Source organism: Ammospiza nelsoni, chromosome 1, assembly GCF_027579445.1.
Source record: "Ammospiza nelsoni isolate bAmmNel1 chromosome 1, bAmmNel1.pri, whole genome shotgun sequence".
Lineage (NCBI taxonomy): Eukaryota > Metazoa > Chordata > Aves > Passeriformes > Passerellidae > Ammospiza > Ammospiza nelsoni.
The window spans coordinates 126,815,787-126,842,788 of NC_080633.1; the positions used below are offsets into that span (position 1 = coordinate 126,815,787).

Below are 27,002 nucleotides of genomic sequence, written 5' to 3' on the forward strand. Positions count from 1 at the left end.
GCTATATCCTCATAATTTGCTTGTGTGGCCAAGTCATTGGATTCATTTTTTCCTGTAATGGCATAATCCTCTTTAATAGCTCAAGATCTACATTCCTTTATTTTAACTTTTCTAGTTTTATAATCTGTGGGAAAAAAAACCTCATTTAATCTTACCTATGCGAAATTTAGCATGAACATAAATGTGAGACACAAACTTTTTTTAGGTGGAAGACAGATATAACTAAATAATAAAAGGACTTCCATGTTTTGTTTAGGTCTTAAAAATTTTTTGCGAACATTTAGTCTTTGCTTCAGAAAGCTGTTGAACACATTAATAATTTTAAGCATGCTCATTGAATATCTTAAAATGTACTTAGAGTAGTGCTCGGGAATCAGTTAAATTCTAACATAGCTGTAAACTCCATCATCATCCATCCTAATTTGCATTGCATTGAGAGGGACATAAATCTCAGAAGATTCAAAATTGTTCTGAATTTTCTTTTTAGCACACCACTTCTGCAGAAAATCATACGCTTAAAAAAATATGCATCTTAATATTGCTTTGCATCTCATTGTATTGGTCTAGCCTCCAGCAAAAATTAATTGAACCAGCGGCACACCTTAGGATCTTTGAAACACAAGGTGAAGATTCAACGTGCTGACACAAATGTGTTAAAGCACTCTTTGGAGGCAATGTTTTGGTAAAATAAAACATCACAGTTTGTCTTTTTAATTTAGTGGTGTTTTGATCAGTATTTCACTAAAGCAACTCTGTGTCACCATATGAAACCCCATTTACTGTTTTTTTCCTGTGCCTATTGTCCAGTATACCAAAGCAGAATCAACCTTAAGTAGTCTGATGGACTGTTATTCTGCTTCTCTTCGTCATAAAATACTTTAATTATTTGTTGTTCATTTCAGTCCACTACCACATTATATGGCATATTAAATACACACCTGAAAGCTTTTTCTCCATTTCAGAAGCCTTTGTTTCACTTTCTGACTCTGGAGGCTGTTGATGGTGTGCAACCATTCCCAGCTGCTCAAGGAGTGGACCCAAGCCCCAGGACAGGTGGAGCAGAGCCACCATACACGTGCTGCCTGTGGCTGGCCCTCCCTCAGAGCATGGAGCACATCCTCTCCCTATGGCTGACATCCTGGGAGCTGGCTAAAAGCCTTATCTGGCACCCCTCTGGTAGTAACAAGGTTGAGAGGGCTTGAGAAGGGTGACAAGGGCACCTACTTTTGAGTCTTTTGAAAAAACAAAACCAGTGTGCTAAAGACTGACCACAACGGTGCCGTTTTTATTGCCATAAAAATGAGCACAATTACTGCAGACTCTCCTCTGCATGAGGTGGTGGTGGGGATCTGCTGGAGATCACACTGGGGAAGGCGAAGTCAAAACCAGTGTGGTGGTACTTGTACAACTGAGAGTGCAGGGTCCCATATCACATCCAAGTCTGCTTTCTGAGAAAGCTAGTTACTTGACAAATCCCCAGGGTCAAAGTGATACTTGTACAATGTGGCAAAGCAGGGCACTAGGATTTGGAGGAGAAATGGAAAGGCAAGTTGCTGGGCACTGCCAGGATATCTAGTAAATCTCTCTGCTCTACACAATTTAACATTATAGTTGACTAGAAACTTTTCCAAAACTGTTTTATCCAAGAAAAGTAATCCCTATGTGGATTATTTTCATCCTTGCCAAACTTCAAGCTTCTTTAGAGTGCCACAAGCAAAACTGGCAGGCCCCAGTGTCACATCTTGAAGACTCAGTGAGGAGTTATTCCATCCCCAGACCTCCAGTATTCCTATTGCCGTCTGGGAATGAAGCTATCTAGCCTAAGATCCATCCTGCTGAGGCACACCCTGGAGTGAGACAATTAACAGAATGGATTTAGTGAATAGATTAAGAAAGCCAGGAAAACCTGAAGTGAAATACCTTCTCACTGTGTTGGCTTGGCTGCAACCAGAACCAGCCTCTGGTGTCGAGTTCCCACAGCACTGCCCAGATGTAGCGCACGGTGACTGACCCTGCAAAGGCTTCCCTCCAGGACAAGGATTTTCCCAGCTGTTCTCTGAAATATCTGATGTACAGTTCAGCACTCTCTGAGTGGTGTTAGATAGCACAATGATTTCCCATTACCAATCACTTTGTCATGTAATGCAATTGAAATGTATATTTAACATGCCTGATTTAACTTACTACTAATTATCTACATTAAACAGGCTTTACTTTAAAATTTCATAACTTCCATGGCCTCTGAAACAAATTATTTTATTTAAATAGCTCATATAAGTATACTGGAAAAGGATATTCTTTTATTTACATGATATGGTTATTTTTTATGTCAGTGGGGTTTTTTTGACACAAATATTTTATCAATTTCCTCAGCACATTTTACTTTTATAATCTCGAACACAAAACTGATTAAATTATGTGGCACACCTTGCATTTCCTTTGGTTTTTCAGTCTTATAGCAGAAGCTGAAAGAATTGCTTGCAGTCCTTCTCTACTTGCCCTCGGCTTCTTAAGTTTATTGTAAATATAGTTTATAGAGTTTGGCGTGGTCTGGTTTGCCTCAGAGCCATCCATCATTTTGAGTTGCTCTTCTGAGCACATCTGAGCACCCTTCATTTCAGGAAAAAGTGTGAAAAGGACACTGATGAGCAACTTGATTTTAACTTGATTTTATCTTCTAGTATAGGAATCTTCTTGAGGTCATTCCTCCCTCTCATAAACATTAATATAAACTCAACAAGTTCTGCACCAAACAAGAACTACCATTCTATTAGAATACTGCAGGATTTTGCATCATTACTGCAATATTGTGCCACTGATAGTGTATTATCAATCTTTTTAAACCTGTCATATAATACAACTTACTGCAGGTATAAGTGTCTTTCTTAATTCAATACTGTCCTAGATTTCCAGCATTTTTCTTTATATTTTCTTTTTCTTAATGAACTTGTGTGTCCATCATTGTTACTGATCTACAAGAGATTAAAGACACAGAAAACAGAAAACAAACCTTATAAAGTATTTTCTGACACTTTAGACTTACATTAAATTGTGGTTACAACTCCTACATTATTCTATACGCTGAATGAAAAAAAATATGCTTATTGAGCATATTTTTTCTATGACTACGTTATATTAACACAATATAGTGTGATATTTCTTTTGAATCAAAGTGATTCTTTTTCTACAGAAATGTATCTTCCTGATGCTTTTGATTATTTTTCTTTATGAGAAAAGTTATTTTATTTCAGTACAGTGGAATGGGCTTAAGATAAATGTTGTTCTGCAGCTCTTCTCCTGACAAAAGATTTAGCTTCCATAAAAAATCCCCACATTTCTAGATATGTTTAAATAGAGAGTTTTAAGTCCAGCAGGATATTATTTACATTCATTTTATCAAAGAATGCTGCCGGTGGTCACATTTGAAACAGTCATTACTGTACAGAAAAAATATAATTTAGTTTCAAATTTTTACTTGAACAGTACAAATTTTGCTTGTGTTGAGAATTTAAATAGTATTCTCAATTACATTAAAAATCTTAAAAGGTACAAATACAAAGCAACAGCAGACTCAGTGATTCAATTTGAAACTTTGTTTGTTTTCTTTCAATAAAAGACCTCCATGTCAAATAACTAATATCACAGGAATATTTTTTTTTAATCTGCTGATGGAAAGCAGCACATGCAAGTCTTCATTTCTAAATTATGGTGGTGTAATTGCAATCAGTTTTATCCCATAGATGTTTAAAACAGTACATGTGCTCAGAGGGGCTGGGAAAGGCAGACAAAGGTTTAGGTTTGCCCTTTCACATGATTCAGAGTATGATTGTGCAGCACTTCATGGCTTTAGAGAGGGGGGAAAATGAGGGAGAGAAAGATATTTCAGATCCTTAGCAACAGGAACACCTTTTGCTTCTGTTTATTTTGAAATAAATCACAGATAAATAAAAATAACAAAATATATAAAATGCAACTGGCATCTTGATTTCTGCATTCAATCATATTCCTAACCTGTGGTGTAACTCCAATAATAACTAGGACAATGAAACTTTTTTTTCTTTAAATCTTCCTATTCACTATTTTACGAATACTGCTAATGCCGCTTAAGAAGGGACTAGGGCAGGTTTTGCCTCTCAGATCATCCTTACATGATAAATCTTACATTTTGCTCATGTTTCTTTGCTTTTGCTCACCATCAGTTTTTAAAGGGTGGCATTGACACAGATCCATTTGGAAGTAGGTCCTGTGTAAAGACTAGCACTTGTCTTTGTAAAAATCTTCCCTCAAATTATCCCTTAGATTTATACAGTATTTCCTCAGGGTTTTTTTCCTCTTTTAAGAGGATGTGACTCCAGCTTATACACATCTGCACAGGAGCTGCATCCCTCTTCCCATCTCAGTACTCTTCCTCTTGCATAAGGTGATATGTGGTATCACATGAATGATCTTGTGTTCTTCCACAAAAACCCAGACATCATAATCACATTCATGCTCAGAGATTAGCAAATTTGAAGAATAGGCTTTTCACTTATTATTGTTGGGGTTTTTTCCTGGTGTTTAATTTTCTTTCTTATTTTTTACTTCTGCTATGAAACCTGATGCAATATACTATAGATAAAGTATCTAACTGTAAACTTATCTTTTTTTTCTTTAATGGTTTTTAATCACTGTTTATACCACAGAAGAACAGAAAACATATAAACTATCTTCTGCTGGCATTGAAATGATTGACTCCTTTCTTATTCAATTGAAATTATTATGACTCCTTTCTTATCCGAAAATTTTGGCTGCTAATACAAATTGGAAAACTTTGGCTTATAAATCAAAAAATAAATTCCTAAAAGATCCAGAGTATTGATGGGTTTGCCTGCAGGCAAACAGAAACAGTAGTTTTAGTCACACATTTGCTTTAAATCTTGACAACCTGAGGCCTATTCCTATCCCTTATTGCAATGTGAGATTTCTACCCTTTATTACTGCATGGATTCTTGCATTGAATATAAGAAATAATCACTTTTGACTCAACATGTTGTCTTCCATATGAAGATGATGTCTTCTGTAGGTGTTCTGCTGCATTTCAGTTAGGATAAAAAGCCTAGTGCCTTCAACATATTAAAAAATCAGAAACTGACAACATGGTATTTTTCTACATTTGAGTTTTAGTGAAAAAGGCATCATGGAAACAGTATCAAGAGTTGCAGACACTGCTGTTCAGAAACTGTCCTATTAAGTCTTATGCTCATGACAGAGAATAGAGAAGGGCCTGCCTGGGCATTGCAAATGAACAGAGGAATTCTTAATTTTCAGGAATTTAGTAAACCCTTAATTGCTGCAGTAATCAGAGATGCAGAACGCTGTGCTTCAGAGAACCACTTAGTGGACTTGCAATTAGGCATTGGTTTTCACATAACGTAACACCTTTAATTATATAGAAGGCTGTAATTTGGTCTGGGAGATGCTGGTGTACTGCAAGGGCACCATTTAAGCGGCTTACAGAGAGCAACAGAAATATGATGCTGGGTTCTAAATTTAGTACTCTGTGAATAATAAGGAAGGTTGGATAAGCAAGACACTAAAACACATTTTAAAGTCTTATGAATTATATTAGAAGAAAAAATTTAAAGTATACTTAATTGGAAAGAAAATGGATTGCTAAGTAAAATTACAAATAGCATAGAAGGCTGTGTGAAACACAGAGAGTCAATATCAATATATTATCATGCAGTGAATTATAAAAATAAAATTACCATTAAGCTTTATTTCTCAGTGAGGTCTGTTAGTCTTGGACATACTGTCTGAAAATATGTTATCCACCCTACCAGAACTGATACTTAGTGCTGTTGATTCATAATGTCAAATGTAATTTTGTTTTTTAAAGCATAGGGTACAAATTGCATGCCTTTTAGGTGTTGCATGCCAGCATTTCCAAAACTTCTAGGAAAAGCATTGACTATTTTATTGAAAAGTAAAAAATGTATTCATAATCATATGTGATTTGAGTCCTAAAAAATGACCTTTTTCTAATACTTATTGTCATAAAAATGTATGCTGCATTTTTCAGTTTTGCATGAGTGAGGTTGTGCTAGGAAGCAGCATGACAAACATGAATCTTGCATTGTTAGAGAAGCGACCCTCCTGTAAATGCTTTAAAGTGCTAGTCCTGTCATTGAGGGGAAAAGGATATTAAGCCTCTACCCTTGGGATACCCAAAGGCAATGCCTGCATTAACCTTCATCTATTTGTGACTGCAAATAGCCATGCAGCAAAGTAGTATTGATTGTGTGCATTAGATCAGTCAACACTGTTTTGTTCAACCCACCCTGAAGAAGACATTCTAGATGGTTTTAGATCAGAACATATTGACCTGAGTGTTCTTACTCTGCTTTACAGCAGAAGAGGGTCAGGTGAAATCAGCTTCATGCAAAGAATGATTAAACCTGTAAGGAAGAGATGTCTAAAGCACACTACTTAGAACATTACATTTTTCTCAAAATTCTGTCTTTTGTTTGGAGCATAGATTTTTGCAAAATTTAGCAAGTAGTAAAAATCATGGGAAAAAGCAAAGAAAAATTGACAGCAGCATGGAGTTGTTTTCATGCTTCAGGTTTTGTTTCTTTTGCTCTCTTTAACAAAGGTACTAAATTGAGCACATTTTTAGTTTGGGAAACTTGCAAGGATCTCACTATGAATCCAAGTTTGAATTGCTTCATGACTGGAAACATCATACAGTGATGTATGGGTTAAACACAGTTTAGCTTATAACTCTGTTTGGCTACAGAAGACTTCTCTTGGGTGGCATGGGAGGAAACTGGAATCCATTATTACCTAAGAAGGTTTTCAAATGCAGTCTGGATCAATTTCACTCCAAATCACAATTTAGTTTTCCTCAGACATACTACCAGGATTTAGTCAACTATGAGAATCCATGCCACAGTTCATGTTATCTTTGCAAGTTTTGGATTCATAAAAAATGATGCAGCAAAATCTAACCTATAAAATCAGATAGGATAAAGCTTTTATATTACTTAGAGCTTTTAGGTTTCACTCTCTTCTTGCTGCCTAAAATTTAGGCCACCATTTAATAATATTATGGGAAACTACTTCATTTTTTCCTTTAGTTCCCTTGAGTTCTCCTTGTTACCCTTTCCTACTACATCCCCAAAACCCTTCCATCCTGTGTTATAACAGTAATGCATTCAGCATCCACTATGACAATGTACATTTCTATTGGTATATCAAAACCAACTTTTGCATATGCTGGTTTAAGTCTCATCCTAGCCTCCTGCTGCTGTGAAAGTTAGCCCAGGGAAGAGGCAATCTCTCTAAAGCACTTCCTCCCTGTACATAAAGATACCTTTTATTCAGTTTTTCAACTGTCAAGCTTCAAAGATAACCCCAAACATTATTAATTACCTTTTACTAACAAGTGGTGAAAAGGTTCCTATCCTAGCTACCCATGGGGTAAAAAAATCCTAGTGACTCCTGAAACTTGTACTCATGACAAGAATTTAATGTTTATAAAAGATGTAAGATGCATATTTTTCTAGGAAACTAGCTAAATTTGGTCATCTGCTATGTACATCTGGTACATATGCTACACATCAGTGAGGCTGACATCAGGTATTATCGACAGCATCCTGTGCTAAGTGTTCCCTCAAAATCTTTTCCTACAGATAGTGCTATGGCACCACCCTGTCCTGGGGTTAGGAGTTCAGTAGAACTGGCTAACCCCAGGACAGGGTAAATGCATAAAATGCACTGCAACAATAGTCAGTGGTTTTTGCAGCGCTTTTTAAAAATATAATGGAATTTAATTTAATTTAATTTAATTTAATTTAATTAATAAAAAAAACCTTGCACATATTTTCTGTTTTCCAGACATGTAAAGTGCTTAAAAATAATGTATTTTTATATATATATATATATATATATATATATATATATATATATATTTACATATATATATATACTGGGCCAAAATTCCATTTCTTTCACTTCAAAACACTGAAAAGACTAAAAGCCCCTCCTTCTTGCAGCATGTTAAATGCAGAGTAAGTGCATGAATGCAAACCAAACCCTAAGGTGATCAGAGGCATTCCTAGACAGAAAATCAAGCTGTCTTATGGGGACAAACTATAATTTCAGTTTTCTCTGTCACAAAAAATTAAGCTGCATAAGATCCATATCACCTACAGATGTCTTGGGAAGTTAGTTTCTTCTGGGTACAACTTTTTCCTCATGGACTTGGAGAAAATCTGGTGCTTCAATAAGTGATCTAAGTTATTCTCAATTTTATATAATTAACCAAGTCAAAAAAGTCACAAAATATTATTAAAAAATGTATCTTTTTAAATCAGTCAGAATGTGTAATGTGTTGTGATACTTTCAAAAGGGACTAAATATGTATTATACATCTATTAAGGATTATGTATAGATCTGCATAGAGAGAGGCTGGTAGCCAAAGGGATAATCCTGTTTGATAATCTGTTTATCCCTAGAGTGCTTACTAGTGTAGTAGCTTTCTTATTGAATAAATTCTTCAGTAATTAGTAAAATTTAGTTTTAGTACACTTGAATATTTCAGTTGTGAACTTTGATTAACCATGATCTGAGACTAGAAGAGAAGAAGCATGTGCTGATTAAAGGACGCTTCTCAACGAGCTCTGAGAAAAGACATTTTAATACATCCCCATAACTAGGAGTCTCTTGTTACTCAGTTCTTCCTCTTTTAAAAATTTTTTGCAATACCCAGTTAGTTGTCCGTCATTTCATATATGTATAAAACAGTTTTTGTTCTCAAATTCTAACTCTGCTTTTCTGTTTTAAATTTCTTCACACTGAATTAATACTAATTCTTCAATTTATAAAAAAAAAAATCCTATTTTAATTCTCTTCACTGGATGATTAAAAAACAGCTTTTTGGTACCTATTTTACATGCAGTAACATCTTTGTTAAAATGCTTTATGCACACCAATATTAAATGAATCATAACACTGAGTGTTGCTATTATTTAATGTGGCTCTCTTTCCTATTGACATAATTCTTTGTTCATGGTCATGCTGGGGATAGATTTTATTTTCTCAGCTTGATTATGAGACTCTCATATCAGGCAATATCAAGAGCTTTAAAAATGACACTAAGTCTTAGCTATCATCTGTCTTATCATTTATCCACCAAGCATCAAAGGAATCAGTTTGCATTGAGAAATGACAGTTTGAGCTCACAGTATGTTAGCTTCCACCCATGGCTTAAGTGATGTATTTTATTTTGTGCTAGAATCTTTATATTTCAATAAATAACAGAAGCACCTAGGTCTGTCAAATACAAATTCTTGAGGTACTGCAAAAACTAATACATAGTATATGACATTATGCAATGTTCATGAAAACAACAGCTGGTTGTTGTTGCTTTTCTAATCTGAGTTATCAATTGCAATGTCAACCACCAGATGGGAGCAGAACTTATTGAAGTTGTTAGGGTCAATTGTAAAAATTGACATAAACATGTAAATTATTCTTCCATTCTCTCTGCTTCTGAAACACTTCTGATAAATTAGATCTACTATACAGACATTCTACTATTTATTTGTTCCATAATATGACAGAGTTTCTTGATAAAAATTGTCAACATTTATAAAGATGTTTATGGAAGCTTCAAAAGACAAAATTAGTTTCTTATCCTATTCTATTTGACAATAGTTACTGACAATATCCAGGAAAATTATCTTGGATTGAAATTAAGTCACAGAAACCAGAAAGGAAGGATGACTCAGTGTGCATCAGCAATTGTTCTTTCAGACTCAATAGATAGCAGAAGTTATATGAAATTATATTTCTTCTGTAAATTGAGACATGCTTTTATTAGGCTTGCTTGCATTGTATAGAAATATCTGGAGGTAGCAAAATTTATAATGCACATGCTTAAAAATAATTAAATGACAAAATATAGCACTACTTAAAAAGTTCTGAAGAAAGATGGTTTTTGATCACTTTAAATCACAAACTCAACATTCAGAGAAAAATGCATCCATGTTTGATTATGTGAATGGAAACTTGTTTCTTTTGAAAGGTCCCTTGAGTTGTTCTCATCATTTTAAAATTTAATGCATTGAAAAACAGGGTGAGCCATAAATCTGAATATTCTTTCACTATGCATATTTCTGCTAAATCTTTGGTCCTGCTAACTCTTTGGTTCCTAAAGCTGCACAATGCAAAAAAGACATACTTTGCAGGTAAATAAGTCAGCCACATCAGTTAGTCTAAATGCACACCAACACTCTACTGAAGTCCAAATTGCTTTACAGTTGTCCTGACTTTCCTATGTGGCTTGAATAAAAATGTTCCCAACTCCCTTGAAAACTGCAGTCACTATTAATGCATTTTATAGTCAAATAGAAAATGTGTGATGTCGGCTACACAGTCGGCTAATCCTCCTCAGGAATTTTGATATGAAGGTTGTAACCTAAAATGATGACTCATCCGAAAAAATATTAATTACTGACCCCTTTCTCTGATTCAGGGCAGATGGTTTTGTTTTTTTTCAAAAAGTCAGAATAAGAATCCTAACAAATTCATTAAATTCCATGTGTTTTTCCTACTAAGTGCCTAAAGATGAAATTATATGACAGCCACAAGGAAGATTATATTGATTGGTAATTAATTACCTTGGAGAATCCTTGGCTAAAATCCATTTGCCTGTGTACTGCATTTATATTGTTAGAAATGTTATTCACTTTGTCCTGTACACAGTTTTGGGAAGGAGAGGAGAGGATTCTTTAACAAGCAATTATATAGATTTGTGTATCTTGGGTCAGGCCTCAAATGCAGAAAAATTCTTGCCTGTAATCTTAATAGGAGAATTATGCAAGAAAGTAGAATTTACTTTGGGGTCTGTCATTCCATGATTTGTTTACAAGTCAAAGAGGAATTTACACACCCTTAGCCTAGTAACATTTCCCTGTATGTTTGTCTGTAAACCTTGAAAATTTGTCCATCTGAATGTTCAGTCCATGTCAAAGATGGAATTTAGATAACTGCCATTCATATAAGAAACCTTAGCAGCAAAGAAAATAATGAAGTGCACAATTGGGCTATTCAGACTTGTAAGATGTCTCTCAGGGTGCAAGGGGAATAACACTAAATGGGAAATTTGTAGAGTTCTTATTTTAAACACAGTGTGACAGGACTGTAGCATGTCAATGGGTAGTAATCAATTGCCTATGCCTGTTCATTTTACAGTGACTGGTTTTAATTGAGCAACTGACACAGTGTAAAAATTCTTTTTCCTCCTGAAAAACTTATCTATTATATGTAGATAAGGAAAATCTTAGCTGAAAATCAAAGTGGAGCACCACCTCAGTCTGCCATGTACCAGTCATGCTACTGATCAGCCTCCCTCCCTCCTATTCAAACTGGTTTATTGCCTTGGCATACTGACAAACTCATCTTTTCTGATGGGAAAACCATTTCAGGAAAGAAAGAAAATACCTCAATCTCTTCTGCTTCACTACCACTCCTACATAATTAAAACATGATTCCCTTTGTTTACTGTCTACTTAGTATTTCTTGGACCCAAAAGTATATTTTTGCAAAGACATCTGCTTTAAGATTTTTCCTGGAGGTGTATGACATCCCTTCTCAAAACTTATCAGAATTAGTCTTTTTGCACTATCATATTTAATTTTTTAAGAATTCCTCAAAACTCTGGAAAAGTCAGTATACATGAGGTTGAAAAGAAAGGTAAAAAGTTTTATTGACAAATGTCACAAGTAAAGATTATATAAGATGTTATTTCATATTGTGTTGCAGTTTTAAACCTTTATATTAATTTGCCATATACTGAATTACCAAACAAAAGGCCAACAGATAATTGTGTTCCTTTACTATGAGGAACACTTGAACTAATTAAAAGTAATTCAGCAAATTATCTAAAACCATTTAGTCAAATACAGAGAGAGGTCAAACCTAGGGCAGCACTATTTAAATCAAATTGAATTCCAGCTAGAGAACAGACTTCAAATAGATTTTTAATTGCGGTATTTTGTCCACAGGGCATTATATCACACACACTTTGTTTTCAAGTAAAATCCACCAGAATATCCCCCATCAGGGCAGTGCTATTGATTACAGAATTTCTGTATTATGAAGTATGTAAGTATGTTCTAGGGCTTTCGTTCTTTGGTCACCTTGCCTATAGTTAATCTCTCCAGCCAAACACTGAGTGCTTTCCCAGACTGATTCATTTCACTAAGCAGGAAAAGAGGAAACCAAAGCATGACACCAGTGCACAGAGCCTGCAGGAGAAGGGTGAAACCCTCCATGAAGGGCTCTGTCATTTTGTTGCTCTCTGTCAGCACTGCGTGAGCACAGAGAATGCCAAGCTCAGATTTTCTTGGGACTGCCCCAACCACAAGGACATGCAGCTTTGGGCCTCTCCTGTGCTTCCAGTTATATGCAAAGCCATCAGTGTTTCCTCTTCTGTTCTTCTAGTTCCATGTGGATTTCAACCCCAGATAGAAAGGGAATGGTGAGCTATAATCATTAGGACAACAGAAAAGGGACTGTGTTTTCAATGTTTTGGATTTTAGATGATGGTAATAATTAAACTGGTCTATTAGTTTGTGAGTTTGTTGCACAAAACCTTTGTTGGATGAATAATAACTGCAACAGTATTCAGTTTTTTTACAAAGAGGACTTTCATGAAACTTTTTCCCTAAAACATTTATTATTTAAAGTACCTTTGTTTACAACTAATGATAATTGTTCAAAATTAATTATATTTCAAATATTTTATTGTGGATCTAAATTGGCTTCAGATTCATAAATTAAATGCTCAGTTCCATACATGATATGATTTGCTGCATTAGAAGGCTACAAAGAGGCTACAAAGAGATTTTAATGACCTGGGTGTTTATTTTCCCCTCTTTCTAACACAGTATATTCCACGGGAATTATCACAACAGAACATTTTTGCACGTCACACAACCACTTAAAACTACTCAGCTGCAAATGTGCTTTAAACATGTTTATAAAGGACCCTAAAATCACATATTAATGGTCTTATCAAGCAGCTGATATCAGTAAACTCACTGAAGCCAGAACACTCCAAAAGAAAAAGGGCAGCCAGCTGCAGATACCAGAGCAGGAGCACTGCCTGAGAGCACAGATGAGGACTCTTGCATCTGCCCTGGCTGGATGGAAACTCCCAAAAGAGGCTCCTGCCAGAGTGCAGGTGCTGCCCTTCCTCACAGCCACAGCAGCCACATCAGGGAGTGGGAGAGCACTTTGAACCACGGGGTTTAGAACTGAGCATGATTCTGGATCTACCAAAACAGTGACACCCAGACCCAGCACAAGGCCAGCTCTGGCAAACGGGACAGAAGCTCTCATAAGGATGAGGTGATCGTGTCATACGAGCATAGGATGATGGAAACCAACAAAAACAAAAAAAAAAAAAAAGCAGCAAAAAGAACAAAGTAATTCTTGTTCATTCTACACATTCCATTCAAATATCTATACAAGTCATCTCAATCTGTGAAATTCAAAGGGCCTAGATGTGCTACTTCATAAATATTTGATTTCTAGATCAAAGTTCCGTTGGGTAAATGGGATTTTTTCCAAGTTAAGTGGAAACTAAAGTGGAATACTAAAAGCGCCTACTAAAATGCTAAAATGAATCAGGCTCTTCTATTGGGCCTGATTGCTAAATTGTGCAATTAAATAAACTTGACATTGAGAACAGCTGTTTTAAATTCATTGCATAATTGTTTTTAAATAAAATAAATACCCATATTTAAAACTTTTGTTATTTACTTGACAGACTTGAATCAAAGGAGCCTTTCCTATCCGTTGGGTAAGTAAGAATATGTATATTTTCATGGATATTTATGTATTTAACAACCATACCATATAATTTATGAGATTATATTAAGCATACACATCCTATTTCAACATGATGGTTATTTATTTTACTTAAGCTTATAAAATGCAGTTTTTCATTAATAAAATGAGAAGCCATGAATATTTTCCTTCTCAAAAAAAAACTAAGTATGTTTTGCCTTTATTGATTAAACAAAACTTACACTAAAATACATATAGGAGTTAAAAGTTGCATTAAAAGGTAGCTGGTTTATTATTTTCACTGACTTTATTCAGAAACCATTCTAAATATCATCTATATCACTTGTCTAAACCATGAAAAAGTAATTGATAATGTCCTTTAAAAAATTGTGATACTTCAATAACAGAAATAAAATTTATGAAATAGAAAAAAATCCATTTTAGCCTGATTATAAATCACTGCACTGATTTGCATATTTCAGCCATAGCCTTCATAGTGTCAGAGTCACTTAAACAGTTATATGTTCTCTATTTTAAAATGATAACTCATCATACCAAAAAATTTGTTTTAAAAGGTGCCATATTCTAAAACATATTATTCTTCTAGAAAATGTAGACTAATATATGTATTAGTGGTAATTATCTGTATTTTACTTCTGAGTCTGAATTTCACTTTTCATGCACAATTTTCCTTTCAGCTTCATTCTTTAAAGCTTTCCAAAGTGTCCTAACATTCTCCCTCCCTGTTTTCCTTCAGAAGTGTCTTTTTAATGCGTCTTTACTCTCATCTTCCTTTGTTCACACCATACTTTGTACTATCAAGAATATAAAGTGCAATCAAAAGATCCCATACAAAATATCCATTGAAGGGTTAGTTCTACCAGGTAATTATCAGTGACTTCCAAATTGTTGTACTAACTGCAGAACTAGAAGTCAACTTCAAATTCTGAAGTGCAGAGTAAACTTAACAAGCAAGAAAGTGTGTAAATTATGATCAAAAGAACTCTACAAATTAGCATAAACAGGACAGAGATACATCTTGGTTTCTGTAGCATGAAGTAATTATGGTTTGTTTTAGTACATTTTGGATTAATTGCTTGTTGTTTCTACTTTCTACCAGCTCAAAATTATTGGAAAATATTTGGAGGGGGCATGGATGGTACACTGCTCTTGTTTTGCATGCTCTGAAATGTCCAACTTTACTATCAAATTCAGTCTCTTCTGTTAATAACTACCATTACTCCAATTTGTAACTCATCCTATTAAGTTGGCTTTTTGGGGCCTCCACTCTCATAATGAAGTGATTATTTGAAAATATCAACTTTACGATTAAAAAAAATTTTCGTTCTCATTTTCGTTGAGAAGCAAAGTCCTAAGTACAACAATTCAGCAAACAAATAAAAAAACAGTGTTAGCAGTAACATTATTTGCCAAAAAATAGTCAATCCTATTTCTTATAGTGATCTGAAGAACCACGCAGGCAATTTTAGATTATTTGCCCAGGAGGAAGCGTTGTGTTTTGGCTTTGGGTTTGTCTCCATATGAGCAGATTGGTGGCCACTATGTAAACGCACATTATGTCCACATATTTATTGTATATGAATTTGTCTCTAAAACTGATTCCTCTTGGGAATTCTCATATGCACAAGTAGACTTAGCTTTTTCCAGAACATTTTAGAAGTCTGCCTGTAATGTACTTGAATTCTTTTATGCAAGTTCACAATAATGAAGATAGATAAAGTCTCTCAAAATTATTCCCTGTGCGCTGCTTTTGCCTTTTACTTCTGTATTTCCTCCACCCCCAAGAAGGGCATCAGAGGGTTAGACCACCATGTTCTAAGGAGGGGCCCAAAGCAACATCCATCTCCTTGGTACCACATAAAAGAGACCCTCCTAATCCCACAAAAACAGGGGAGTTCTCTTTTACAGAGAATGAGTTCTTGTTCCAGGATCTGTATCTGAAGTTTTAGCCCAGAGAGCTGCAACCACCACGCTTTTAAAATACAGTAATATTTGCAGAAGAAATGCTAACTTAACCACTATTAAACAAACACATGGGTGCCCTTAATAGCTCTTGCTGCCAGAGTTTGTCAAAACACCAATCTAAATTACTTTTGGCTGCCTCCAGATGGCTTGATCCTGTACATCAGCCTCCCATTCATCTATCTTCTGTAACAGAGATTTGTTTCCACATTCTCATTATGCTGCCTGCAGGACCTAATTAAGGCTTTTCATTTTGCTGTGCCTAAGCATATGACTTTTTGGTGCTTTTCCACTGTTAATTGTTTTGGCAGGGGAAGGGAACATGAAGTGTGGCAACCTAAGACCTCAAGTCTGCCACAGGTTTTTGAGCTCTGTGTGTATGTGCAGGGCTGCAATCGTCCCATAAGAGATCCCAACCAAAGGAAAATTGGTTGATAAAATGTTGCGTTTTTTCTGCACCCTCAGAAAGCATCCACAGAGAAGCAGAACCCAGCTCTTGTTGTTGTCCTTCACATCTCAAATGCAGGGAGAGAACACCTCCTGTATTCCCTTGGTAAAGACAATTCCATTTATCATTCTTTCTATGCAAAGTGCATAGCAAAGAGGAAAAACCCACTCTCCTTTACTCCATGTGCAAGGCAGGGGTGTAATTTTGCACTGAATCCATAGTAACATCTTTAATGAAAGTCTCTAATGGTAGCATTCAGAAGCAAAAATTCATCAAGAATACAGTCTATTCAGATAAGAGTAACAATGCAATACTGTGATTTTGGACTAAAATACAAAATTGAATTTGACATTGTGTTGTCTTCTTTTGCCTCTTAGTGATGGAGATAAAATCTTTAGGGAAGGCTGAGGTATTTGTTAGTGCAGACTACCGAGTGACAGCCTGTAAGGGCATAGGATAATCCTCTCCAGAAATGTTATTTCCACACATTTTGGGGTTTATGTTCATATGCTTATCAACATAAGCAAGACCAAGAGGTGTCTGGACTTTCTTTCCTTTTCATGTCATATAACATTCATGCTCATGTAGGTTTAGTATAAAAAAGAAGTCATGCAAATGCTCCAAGTGCCTGGAAGACTTTAATATCAGAGGCAGGAGTTTTGGTAAATATCCACCACTGAAAACATATCAAATTAGTTTAATGCAGAAAAGTTTGAAAGGTTCATACTTAAAAAGGCAAGGCAAGTCAAGTGTCTTGATAAAAAAATATATTTTAGTGCAAAATGGACAACGCAAAAAGAACAGAGTGCCATCTCATATTAAGTTCATCCGGCTATGTGCAAAGGATGTATTATTATTTCAAAGCAATATATATTTAAAATACCAACATCTTTTAATTATCCACATCAGCTCTCCATAGTTGGAAATTTCCTAACAGTAAAGATGCATAATTATCACCTCAACAAAACAGTTATCATTCTCTCCAGATAATTAGATTGGTTATTCAATTATTTACCACCAGCTATTTCTTGGCAGCTGATTTATCATAGCTATCTGCATTTAAGAGTTTAGCACCTGATAAATTTCAACTAATACCACATGCAGATTTTTAACTAGTCATTGGCCTGAGCCTTAAAATTAAAATCTCATTTTGTAAGACACAGAAAATGCAGAATCTTTTAAGGCCTGTAATAGTATTATATGGTGGATAGAGGCCATAATTATTTTGTAGCTGTGTTGTACGATAAATTCTTTGAATTAATTATTTTTGGTTTCTAGCTATAATTGTATGCAACTTCCATAATAACATGTGGTCAATATAACTTCACCATATGCAGAAGCAGAAATTTCTCTCATATCAATAATAATTTTGTCAAACATGTAAAAATATTTCTCTCCTGTCAGATGTTGTTTACTAACATGTCCATATTGCTGAATTCAGAATAGACAGGGAGAGAAAAACAACTGATTTTTTCTGAGTCTCCTAAAAAGAGATTCATTTACTGCCAGCTGCAGAGAATGGGCTTATTTCTGGATAAGCAGGCAATAGTGCTCTAGTGAGATGGTCCTTGAAAATTACCATCTCCAGCATTGCAAAGTATTTTTTTCAAATTTTTTTTTTTATTGTTTCCTATGAGCAGCATAATTTCAGGTGCAAAGTCCATAAGAAAATATAAGTGAAAATTAATGCATTGTATATATTTATTTAATGATGAATAGTTGTCTGTCATGTAAGAAAGAAGACAGATACAAGTAAAATTAGAACTAGTCAATGCATTTTTTACATTCTTAGTGAAAACACTAGAGGTCTACTGGAGTAGTAGTATAAACTACTACTTTCCTCACCAAGGCCTTCTTTCTAGAAAGTATATGAGAGTAGAAAATACTGAAAAGCCATGTTTTTTCCAAATAATATCCTAATCACAGTAACTTTCAAATATAGGTACTTAATTCTGCAAGGGACAGAATAATTTTGGTGGACTCAGGTTCTTGGAAGAACTTGGAAATGTTTCTAAAACAGAAAAAGTAAATTTCATTAATTTTCTTCCAGAAGAATAGTTCTAAGACACATAAAATAACTCAAGTTTGTCAGTCACATTTGTTCCTTTTGCTTAGTAGTATTTTCTTTCCTGCAAGGCTATTTTGCAGATCCGTAGGAAATTCTGCTCTCATCCAATGGTTTGAGGGATCACATTCTGCAGAAGTGAGATAGTTTAAATAAAAGCCTAGCGTTTGCAGGGTTAAGATAATACTCAGTCCACTTCCAGAATATGCAAGTTTTTTCAGTTCACAGTCAGTTTTTGTGGGGGTTTGGTTTGTTGTTGTTTTTTCAATGGCCAATAGGTTGTAAGGCACAAAATAGAATGGAGCATCATCTGTAGCAAATTCCATCTCTTTTGTTCCTCATCCTGGTTATCAGGTAGCACTGATGGAAGGAGCAAACACTGTCACTGCTGTTCCTACCCAACTTCTGAAAAGAGAGAGCTAAGAAAATTATTTTTCTTTGGCAGAGGAATAATACAAAAAGAGGAGATACTGGACTCATTTTGCTCTGTTATTATGACCCAAATAAAACTACCAACCAGAATATAACCTTGTAACTCTCATTCATATTCAGGCCAGGTATTCAGGAGCTGTTTTCATGAAAATCACGGGAGGACTGAACACATCTGACAATTATTTAAACTCATTGTTTAGACCCAGGCAGTAATTTCTTGTGCTTAAAACCACTTGGGCTTTCTGACTTAGGCAGGCAGTAGCAGATTATCTGCTTATGCAGACAATACCCTTTGAAACAACCACCTCTGATTACGTGTGGGGTTTAGCCTGGAGGCAAGAGGCACATGTCAGGGCTCTGCAAAGGCTCTTTACTGGATGAGACTTTGTGGATATTCTCAGAGAGACACGAGGGATTTGACAGCACCTGTGGAAGACACTGAGAATCTATTTATACCATTTATTTCCAGGTAGTAGTACTAGCATCCTTCTCTTCCAACTTTCCAAATCCCACAAGGCTTAAACTTTTCTATAACTGCCCACTTACTATTAGTTTAAGACTCTGAAATGGGCATGAATACAGCTTTTTTTTTTTTTTTTTTTTTTTTTTTTTTTTTTTTTTTTTTTGGGTGAAGCTCTCTCACAAGAAGTGGTTACCAAGCTACAGTAATAACAATGTTGGTCCATTCCTGAGACTGAATTTTTCAGTGGTTTTGTGACATTACTCAATGCTTAAAGATCCTACATTATGTACTTTTGCTACTGATCTGCAGTCTAAATCTAATTATTTCATGGTTTCCCTGTTTGCCTGATTTTGTCATTCTACATCACCTCCACTTTCACACACAAAGCAATGTATATATATATTACATTAAAAGGACTAATTAATTTAGCAAAAAAAGTTACTTTCCTAATTTTTAATTCCTAAATTAACTTTCATTTCAACAAACTCAAGATATATTAATCCTCATAAACAATTTTTCCCCTCTCTGACCTTAAAAATATCAGTAACAAAGTTCTTCATAATTAGGACAGGCAAGAGCAGGAGATCACTTTTTTTTCTTCCGGTTATTCTATTTCCCTTTCTCTTTTTTTACTGTCTGCTATTTCTGTCTTCCAAGATTTCCCTTTCCCTACCAATTCTAGAAAAGCAATACATTTCCATATAATTTATGTGTTGGTTTAATGATGAACACTCATTGTTTGTACTCTCACCTATGTACAAGATAGCCAGGAGGTTTTCTAGAGGAGGGAAAATTATTCACAAGAGAATGTCTCTGAAGGAAATTCAGGAGCCTGAAATATTCAGGGAGTGTAGGACTGAAATCTGGGAACATAATAGAGAGGAAAGTCAAGGGAAAAGTTCAACTCAAAGAAACAAAAAGTGAGATATTGCCTTTCAATGGAAGATGGAGGCAGGAAGAAGGACAATATTTGCTGGGCATGTGCCCGCACTGTGGGGCAAAACAATTTACGTCTAATTTCCTTTTTTTTTTTTCCCAAACAGCAGTGACTGACCTACAATTTATAAAAAATAGTGTTTGAAAGGTCTATGATAGCAGCATTCCTATTTCCTGTTTCTGAGGTATTAACATAGCATCTTGCCACAGCAATCTATACAGGCTTCTGCAAGTATTCAGTATGAATAAGTTTACTGAGGCAGTCACATGCAGAAATATCATGAGACCTAAATCCCAACTCAAAACACATCTGAAAATTGAAACAGTTTTTCATGCTTCTTATGGATGGTGCACATGAGAGTCTTTATTTATTTTCACAAATTTCCAATGATTACAAAGAAGTTTTTATCTAAATTTCTTCCTCTTGATAGATATTGAAAGATATAATTTTGAAGTTTTATATTTTGAGTTTCAAATTCTCTATTATGCTGTACAAATCAGCCTGTGTCTACCCCTTGCTCTTCTGCCTGTGTTTCCCTAACTACTTTGGTACAATAATAACAATTTAAACTCTTCTTAATATTAAGTTCTTAGCACACTAGGCCTTAAACAAATATTTGGAGGGGATGTGATGGTTGATCCCTCTGATTCCATGCTTGAAATCAGTTTGATCTTTTTCACCAGAAACTGAAATTTGATCCATCTAACCTAACATCTTACTTGCACTTGAGCTACAAGAGAAAGATTAGCTTAAACGAGTAAATGCTAAAAAGACAGCCAGTGCTGCTGTGTGAACTTTTACTTGACAGCCGGCTTCCCACCCTTCTGTTGTAATATAACTGCAGCTCCTTGATAAAGAGATTTCTACTTTGGAGTTCAACCAACTGTGATCATAGCAATCAGCCAGTGGACTTGCTTCAGAAGTTATTGCTCTACACCAGTCTGTGCATTCATTGGCTTTCTAAACAGTAAAGTCAGGAGAAAGAGAGGAGGCAGTGCAGAAAGAGGCATATCAGAGAGAAACATTGCTTATGCAGAGCAAATTGGAACTTTCAGGTGTCTCTCATGTTTGTTACAGATTTTTAAAAAGACAAAGAGCTTCAGGCTAAGAGTACTTGTCTTTAGTGTTGCTCTGTTAATAGCTTTTTGTGTGATACCAAGGAACAACTACTCACATCTTGTTTTACTGGGTCATTCAGCTGTGCACTTGTGTATTGTGGTATAACCCTAATTGAAATAAAATTATGATATGTCCTGGTATCAGGCAAGCTTTCAACTAGTAAAATAAATTGGATCATAGATCATTTTCTACTAGTTTATCTTGTTCTGAGATTTGACCTTGTTTACAAATGACTTTCCAATACCATGGAATAATGATTTACAGACTATAATTTGAAAAGAAGCATGACTGTATCAGGGGTATTTATGATCATATTCCATAGTCTCTGTTTGGCCCAAACTGGTGTTGATTTCAAAGGTCTTGATTTTGGCTGGTTCAGTTTCAGTCTCTTTGGGGGAAATTTTTTCTTAGTTTTAATTATGAACTATAGCTCAAAAGCACTATGTAGCTATCCTTTGAGTTCACAGATTTTTTTATCTCAGGTTCAGGCCAGACCTTATAATTCTCACCATTCCTTAAGCCAAAGGTCAACTTCGTCTACATCAGCCACAAATGCTCTATGTGTATGCACAAATTTTACAGGTCATAACATCTTCAATGCTGATGTAGCATTAAAAAAAAAAAAAGAATTAGGTAATATTCTGCCTTATCAATAGTAGGATAAGAGTTTTATTGCTAAGAGTTTAATTACTGTTGTTCAAATTTAATTTTTAAAGTTTTCAAACTTAGTTCTGAAATCAAAACTGGACCAGTTTTGCTCAATAAAATTAAATCCTTCATGACACGTTAGAGCACAATTAAAAGTTGGAGAATAAGTCTTAAAATGAAGTAGAAATATCAGAGTGAATCTGTCATACACAACCAGCCACTGACAGTTGACATAGTTATGGTAGTGACTGTTGTTAATGCTAAAGCATTTGTTTAATTTGAAAGGTATAAACTGATTTCCAGCAAATATAGAGGGTTGCTTTTTCTTTTCAGTTGTCTCTAATCTTGTATTCAAAAAAAAAAAAAAAAAAAAAAAACCACCAAAAAAATCAAAAAAACCCCAAACATCCTGATCCTGCTACACTTGAGTCCTGTAGCCTTTATTCTAAAGAAGGATGGAAAGTTGAATCAGCTGCCATCCTGTAACCAGCTACTTTTATCAAAGATTTTGATAACCACAAGATAGATATCAGAAAGCAGTTGTAAGTCCCAACAATTATAAATTTTTGCAGGTTGACAGAAAGGTTTGGGTTAGAAAGGACCTTAAATATAATCTATTTATAAATAGTGCCACCCACGAGACCAGGTTGCCCAAAGCCTAATCCAATCTGGCCTTTAACACTTGCAGAGGTGAAGCATCCACAACTCCTCTGGGCAACCAATTCCATTGTCTCACCATCCTCACAGCAAATTTCTTCCTAATATCTAATTTCAATCTGCCCTCTTTCACTTTAAAGCCATTCCCTCTTGTCCTATCATATAGTGACATGCCTTTGTCAAAAGTCCCTCTCTTATCCTTCTTGTAGGAACCTTTAGGTACTAGAAGACTGCTGTGAGGTTTCCCCAGAGTCTTTTCTTCTCCGGGTGTAGCAGCCCCCAACTCTCATTCCTGTCTTCACGAGAAAGGTGCTCCAGCAAGTGGAGATAAGAATTGTTTCTCATTCTTTTCTCTCATCTTCTTACAGCCTTCCCCAGGAAAATGCCTGGGAAGGTTGTGTGCTGCTCTCTGTAACCAGATAGCTGCTGCCACAGCTAACACCTTCACAGAAATTAGGATCAATAAACAAAAGAGGAAAATTGAAGCGTTTCTCAATCTAATTCATTCTGCAGATCTAAAATTTCTTGGTGTACAAATAGATATGGAACTGGAAGCTACATCTTCTGAGACAGGGAAGTTATTAAAACAAAACTGGAGCTCATTATTGTGGCTTATAAAGAAGTTTTGTTCCAAAGTGTTCCCATTTCTTTAGCAGAGATGGAGGACTCTGAGAGGTATTGAATAAGGCTTTGTCTTCTTGAAAAATGAATCTTTTCTCTTGTATACACATACACAAATTAATCATGGTTATACTTTAAATCTGGAATCAAGTATGATTTAGTTTCATGCTGACCTTATCTAGTTGTCAGTAGCTAGGGGTATTTTGTGTTCTGGATGACTCTTTATAGGTTATAAAACTAAAACTGTCTTGCTGTGTAGACCATGCACAGAAAAGTAAAATTCCACCCATGTAATTGTATAAGGATGAGTAGTGGTAATATGGTTTTGCTGGGAGGAGGCAAAAATCATGCAAAGGCAGTTCAGCAAGAAGGTAAGAGGGTAGGAAGGACGATTCAGAGAACAGTGTTCATTCCTTCACAGAATCTTGCATTTGGGAAAGAGATGCTGGAAGCAATTCTCAGAACTAAATTGTTTTGGTAGCTTTATTCAAGTGACTGTATAAAGTGAAATTTAGTCTAAGGTGTGCTTGTATTTTTAAAGTCTAATGTGCATTTCCCACAGTGGTAAGCCACTTGAAAACAAACCTTTAAATGTTTGCTAGACATGGTGCATAAAAGTGCAAGTGGAGCCCTCATCTCCGCTTGTCGCACAGTCAGGGACTGTGACCACATAATCCAGAGAAAAATGTTACAGAAAATGGCAATAAAGGAAGCATAAAGTTCCACGAGCCTAATTTAGGATCATGCAAATCATAGGATCACAGAATGGTGATGTCTTGGTAGGGACCTTAAAGATTATCTAGTTCCAGTCTCCCCTGCCACAGACAGGGGCACCTTCCACTAGACCAGGTTGCTCAAGAATTAGTATTATGTTCTCAATGGACAATAACAATCAGCCAATGAAATTTACCCATCTGCTGCAAGCAAGTTGTCAAAATTTCAAACTGTGCAACTGCTCCTGGTAGCTTGAAACAGCAAAATGAAGGAGTCTTCAGGAGAAGTACTGTAGAATTCAGCAAGTGCAAGCGAGAAGATGAAGGGAAATCACATAAAATATACTGAATTCCCCAAATTTACTGTGAGTTGGCTCTTTTCTTTTTTTCTTCTTAAGATACAGCAGCGAGAGTGGAACATCAGTTAACAATCAATTCTGCTACCAAAATATTTGACAGAGTCTACAACATGTGATTTAAAAAATGTGACTTTTGTATTTTAAAAGAGCTTAGACATGGGAAAATCAGGTGAAACCTGAAGCCAAAAATGTAACCTGATTAAACTCTACATTCAATGTGCTCATCAAAAATCATCAATGAAGGAGAGAGAAAAATATTAATACCCCATTTTCTTAGTTGCCCTTAGAATTTGGAGGTAACCACAAAGAAAAATGCCAGGCAGAATAAAGCAGGAGAGTATCCAGATTGCAGTCTTCCATGCTATGAAAGGTACGAGCACAAGTGAACAAACTATTGATACCAGGATTGTTTTCACATGGGAGCTTGCAAAGTGCTAGCTGCGCTTGGAAGAAATGACAAGCCAGCCATCGATCTAACAGAGCAGGCCTGATTTTATGAGGCCTTTATTTTACAATTTTTCTACCTGAGTGCAACAGTAGTCAACCTAGCCCTGGTCTAGAGGATACACAGCTGATTGTGTGATGCACAACTGTCCTTTCCACTCATCTCTGACCAGACTGGAATTGAATCCAGTTCTGTGCTTGGTTGTAGAATAATCTCCTTATCAGGTGACTTGCCATGGAAATTATTACTCAGTGGGTCAGGAGTAAAAGAATGCTTTTGCAGATTGACAGAATCTGGTATCCTCATTTGTATTGTAGCTGCACTTGCAAAGCATCGTCTGGGAAAAACAGTCACTATGGCTTGACATCACAAGCAGTGCTCACGACCCTGAAAGTTCTGTTTCCTTCACGTGTCCATTTTTCTGCTTTAAATCTTGAGTTGTTCAATCCAAAATAACAAAATTACCTATTAATTTAAGCAGTAAACTTAGTTTAAATGAGAACACAAATTTAACTTAAGCCTTTTGACATTTTGAAAATGGAAATGGAAAGCACGTGATGCAATTTTCAAGATTTTCTTTTCTTTTACATGAACTCTGACATTGTTGCATTCCAATTGATTAATTTTTTCTGCACTGTGCTTTTGTGTTTCATTCAGCGCTTCTAAGACAGCTTCTCTGAAAAGTACATAAAGTTTCAGATTTCTGGTTTTGTAATCTTAAAGAGTTAGTCTTTCAACAGTGTTACCACTATGATTTTAATTTAAACTGCTGTTCAGTGAAAGGCTGTGGAAACACTGAACCCATCACTTAATCCTACACCTGTCAACAAGAGTCTGCTACAGTTGTCAAACCAAGTCAAGTGACACTCCTTCAATGTACACAATATTATTAGCAAATTGGATAATCAATCACATGTGTATGGTTTGACAGTAGTAATTTGAACGCACTGAATTTAAAACAGATTTTTGAGAGGCTGGACCCATCTCTCTTGTACTAAGGAAGAAAAAATATCATAGGGACATTGCGAACTCCCCACTCAGACTATGCAAATAAAGGACACCTTGGAAAATGGTTGGGGCACTAGAAATCTTCTTCTTTGCCTTACTATGAAATGTTCCCACAGGAAACATAAATAATTGGACAATAGTTTAGATGACAGAAAAATAGCTTTGCAACAGGAGAAAGTTGGGGAGATATTAAGTAGATTTATACAAGTATCTTTACATTGGAAAACAACTGTTTTGTTTCTAAAGAGCATCAGGATAACATTGTTAAGCATAGGCTGTGCCTGCAGACGGAGTAAGTAGTTTTGGTTTGGAGGAATTCTAATACTTAGCTGTACAGAAAATTGTTGGGGGTTAGTTTTGCCTGTATCACTATTCTGTCTTTCTTTCATAAACAGCTCTGAAACCAGCTGATCCCCAGAGTCTGAATATTGATCTCAATGTCTTTGTCCTTTTCTGCTTCACAAGCTTTGCCTAATCCTGAACAGAAAAATGCCTTATTTACCTGAATGTGTATATGCAACTTTGAATATTTGCCCAAGCTTTGTCTAAAATTCAGGTTGCACAATAAGTTCAACAGTTTTCCCAAAACACATTTCACTGGGATAAGAGTTATTGGAAGAGAGGATGAGAGTAGAGAAGGAACATATCTAGAGACAGAAAAAATACAGCCTAATCATATTGCAAATAAATTCTGGCTAGTGCTTGCAGAAAGATATTTTAATGGAAAATGGTGTACTATATGTCAGCATTTTTATGTATACATGTGCTCCTTAGACAAAATGCACCTCTTCAGATTAGAACTGGAAAAAAATTTTCAGTTTTGAAGAAAAAAAAATTCCACTTAAAGTATTAGATTCCATGCTGCACTTTTTGAAACTTAACTCCTTATGTTTTCCCCACTCAGGAAAAAGTAAATCTTGCTCTTACTAATTGAATAAATGTGCAGAATTAGGGGAAAAAAATTTTAAAAACCCTTTTATTAACTTATGGTACAAAATTACTATGCAATTTAATCATTAATTGAAATATACAAACAGTACATTATGTTCAATCGTTTGTTATTTTGGGACAAGTGATTGGTGATTTTTGATGTTAAGCTGTTCTTTTTAGCTATACCTATTTGCTCTCATAACTTCATTATGGAAATGAATGTAAAATGCTTCTCTGTGGCTATTTTACCTCTTTTTTTCTAGTTGAAAGAATCACTGAGATAATTTGACTTCTGACAGTAAGTCTGTCAGCAAAAAAACAGGTTCTGGAGAATG

At 35.4% G+C, this 27,002-nt stretch overlaps 1 protein-coding gene across 5 annotated transcripts in view; it reads left to right on the forward strand.

Moving 5' to 3' along the window:
* RALYL (RALY RNA binding protein like) overlaps positions 1-27,002 on the forward strand; it is a 368,472-nt gene that overhangs the window by 299,921 nt on the left and 41,549 nt on the right. For all 5 annotated transcript variants that reach the window (XM_059482752.1, XM_059482742.1, XM_059482762.1 and 2 more), the window contains one exon: positions 13,820-13,852. In XM_059482752.1, the coding sequence (XP_059338735.1) occupies positions 13,820-13,852 (33 nt within the window). The remainder of the gene's footprint in view (positions 1-13,819; positions 13,853-27,002) is intronic.